At 38.5% G+C, this 3,800-nt stretch overlaps 1 protein-coding gene across 1 annotated transcript in view; it reads left to right on the top strand.

The window, feature by feature from the left end:
* Positions 1 to 2,576: 2,576 nt before the first annotated feature.
* LOC116377375 (chromatin modification-related protein eaf-1-like) overlaps positions 2,577 to 3,800 on the top strand; it is a 9,316-nt gene continuing 8,092 nt past the window's right edge. Inside the window, exon 1 of the mRNA XM_031838999.1 lies at positions 2,577 to 2,680. Coding sequence (XP_031694859.1) covers positions 2,649 to 2,680 — 32 coding nt within the window. The 5' untranslated portion in view covers positions 2,577 to 2,648. The remainder of the gene's footprint in view (positions 2,681 to 3,800) is intronic.

Here is a 3,800-nt window from a genome sequence, read left to right as displayed (position 1 = left end):
ACACTGACTGATGACATTTGGGAAAAAAGGATGAAGATGGCCGCCAGCAGAGGGTCGCGTCTCATTGGCTCGTTAACGTGGTGAACGCCGCTAAGCTGCACAGATTCACACTTTACCCACAATGCATTGTTGGCAGTTATATAGGTTGTGTTGTCATTTTGTAATTTATAATTCAAAGCATTTCCAGGTAGTAACACAAAGATTAGCTTTGAGCTAGCTTAGCTACATCAAAAGGGAAAAATACACCCATACCAAATACATCAAAGTATTAACCGTTAGCTGTTGTTCAGCGTTAGCTTACACTGTGAGTTAACAGCAGCGACCAAACATTGATGGATAACTGAGCACTGAGTTCAGACCACAAACTGAATATAAGAAGAGGACGTAGTCGCCATGACGTCTCTCATCGGTTTGTGGACAGTTTGAAGCCTCGAGTTTTTTCACACTTTTGTCCATCGCCATCTTGTTTTTTTTTGTGATCAGTGAACAGGAAGTGACCATATCTGGACTGAGGAGGAGTGACGTAGAGATGCTGTATACGTCACTGGTAGAGACCTGTCAATCAGCGTGTAGCCCCGCACTAAAGCATCCCCTGCTTTATGGTCTGTGTGACTCTAAATGGACCATAATGTACTAAATGAACATCATGCTGTATTGAAGAAGACTTGAAACTAGAGATTGAGACCATAAACTCATGTTTACAATGTTTACTGAGGTAATAAATCAAGAGAGAAGTAGAGTCATTTTCTCATAGACTTCTATACAACCAGAGGAGTCACCCCTGGTGGACACTAGAGAGAATGCAGCTTTAACACATGAAGCTTTGAAAAAAGCTTTTGTCTCCTGGTTCCAATGTGGTTTCCGCTAACAAGCTACACAAAGATTAGCATTGTGCTGTAACTAATTAGCTTTAGAAACGACATCCTCTGTCTTCAAAGTGAAGCACTTTGAAGACACGGACTCCCGAAGAAACTTTGTATTTCACCCGGATGGTGGTGGTTCAGCAGGGCGTAGAATGGTGGTGGTTTAGCAGGATGTAGGATGGTGGTGGTTTAGCAGGACGTAGGATGGTGGTGGTTTAGCAGGACGTAGAATGGTGGTAGTTTAGCAGGATGTAGGATGGTGGTGGTTTAGTAGGACGTAGGATGGTGGTGGTTAGGATTAGGGATAAATTATCATCAGTTACATAATCATGTTAAATTAAGATGGAAGTCAACAGTGACATGTGTTTTCACTGTGAATCTGTGAGCTTCTGGACCTCTGATGTGTTTTTAATTCTGTTAAACATTGTGTTTAAATATTTGATGTATCTTTATTCTCATAAATGAAGACGATGGACTGAAGAGATCTTTTTTAGTCTCACAGAGACGCTTCTCTGACGTTTCTGTCTTTGTATCTCCGTCATCTTTTCTTTTTTTCTACTTCCCATCAGTCCGGACAGTTTCTCACCATTAAGGGCTTTTTAATCCCCCAAAAAATCCTCTTGAGATTCTGAGTCCGTCTGAACTTTACCTGAAATAAAGAGTGAAGATCAGCTGATGTCTGTTTGCTTTGACTTCTTATACTTTTGTAAACAGTTCATGTAATTTACTGCTTACATTGCCTATGAACAGAACGATACACTTCCTCTGAATATGAAATATGAAAATACGTTTCAAAAGAAAAAAGGAAAGAAAGAAAGAAAGAAAAAGAAAAATAGATGAATAAATAAATGAATACATGGATAAATAAAATTAAATATAAATTAAATATAGAGAGAGAGAGAGTTTGAGGAAGACAGTAGCTGTGCAATGAGAAAATAAGATAATGGGGAAATATTTTTATAAATTATAATACATGTAGTGTATTTAAGAAAAATTATATAATTATAAAATAGCTATAACTTTGTAATTCTGTTTAGGCCAGCAGAGAAGGCCTTGAAGGCCCTGACGGCCCGCCACTGGTTAAACTGTGATCAGCTGATATTAACTCTGGACTAACCTTTCTCTTCTTCTTCTTGATCTCTTTCAGTTGAACCGTTGAAGAGTTTTGTTGGAACATCTACTAAACTAAAGCACATCTGTTAGTAAAGAGACTTTCTACAAAATAAAAGCATCAGAGACACTCAAACTGTCCAGATGTTAATAATAAACATGATCACTGTAGTGATATTTAATTCTGCCCCACCATCATTTGTTTTGTGTTGTTGTGTCAGTTCATATTTTTTAATTTAATTCTTTACTCTATTTGTCATAAATTTGGTAAATATTTTAGTTTATATTTTATTATTTTCATTTATTTTTATTATTTTGTTTCATTAGCCCTTTCTGATTCACTGTTTTCATTATGTGTTTTTCTTGAAGTAGTTAATAGTTAATAAAGCAGAAACAGATTCTTTAAAGTTAATTTCAGTTCAGTTTTATTTTTTACAGATCTCAGATCGAGTCCCTGAACGCCTCAGTGTGACCGAGGAGTTCACATCTCGTGAGACTTACTCCGCCCCTGCGCTCGTGCTGTTTGGTGGGTGTTGTTGACCTCATCTTCAGGCAGATCTCGCGATGTTTGGCCGACTGACGGCGTTTGGAAATGGAGTCGGAGGGGGCGGGGTGCAGCAGAGATGTTTGGAGGCTCTTTTTTTTTTAAATATAAAATTATTTATTTAAATAAAAATGGCCGCCGTGGAGAGCGGAGAGGAGAGACTGTAAGTGTTTTTTTTGTTTTTTTTACATTTCATCCTCCCGTTAAAGCTCCGCCGCTTCCGACCACCGCACACCGACTTCTGTTGTGTGTTTTTATTGAAGTAAAAAGTGCGTTGATTTGTGCCCCGGCCTGTCTCCGTGGAGCGGGGTTTAGCGGGAATACGTCACCAACTTATTTAGCTAAGTCTGGTACTTTAGCTGCTGCTGTTGCTAGCGCTGTTAGCTTTATATTTCCTCCGTAGCTAAGGCGGACTTCCACACACAACTAACCCGGGATGGAGGTCAGGTCGGCGGCGGAGAGGAGGAGAGGTGTCCGTCAGACGAGCAGCGAGCTAACAGGCTAACGTTAGCATCACAGAATGTTTTCATCCGGCTGTTTAGACTGCTGTTACCCTGTTCACTAACCCGGGTTACCCTGTTTACTAACCCGGGTTACCCTGTTCACTAACCCGGGTTAGTGAACACACGTCATATAACTCATATCCGCTGCCTCAGTGCCGCTGAGCCAGGCTCTCTGTGTGTGTGTGTGTGTGTGTGTGTTGGAGTTTAACCTGCATCATCACATCAACACGGGTTCTCAACCTGAGGGAAGAGACCCGGTGAGGGTCCAGGGTTATGAGGGTCAGGACCAGAGAAAGAAGAAGTACTAAAGTATTATCAGCTAAATGTACTTAAAGTAACACAAGTACTCGTTATTGTTATTCATTTATTGTCACTAGTTAATATATATATATTTAAATGTTTGTCGAAGTCTAATTACATATACTTTGTGTACTATTGTAGTAGATTAGTATATAAATACTAACAAATTAAACTTTGCATTTTCAATCGTAGTAGAGTAGAAGTGTAAATACTAAAGTAAAGTACAAGTATGTCAACGGTGTACTTAAGGACAGTACTAACAGTGTAAATATATGAATACATGAATATATAAACACATGAATAGTCTCGTCGGTCGATCGTTTCACATCTTTTGAAGCAGAAATCGATTATTTTTTCATTTCTTGAACTTTTGAATTTGAAGATGTAAAGTTTCACTCTGAGAAGTAGTGATGCTGGTTTATTATACTTTATATATATATATATATATATATATATATATATATATATATATATATATTC

The sequence above is a fragment of the Anarrhichthys ocellatus genome, unplaced genomic scaffold (genome assembly GCF_004355925.1).
Source record: "Anarrhichthys ocellatus isolate YVR2014 unplaced genomic scaffold, GSC_Weel_1.0 scaffold1174, whole genome shotgun sequence".
Taxonomy (NCBI): domain Eukaryota; kingdom Metazoa; phylum Chordata; class Actinopteri; order Perciformes; family Anarhichadidae; genus Anarrhichthys; species Anarrhichthys ocellatus.
The sequence above is the reverse complement of the archived record's forward strand: the minus strand, read 5'-3'. Positions and strand labels throughout refer to the sequence as shown.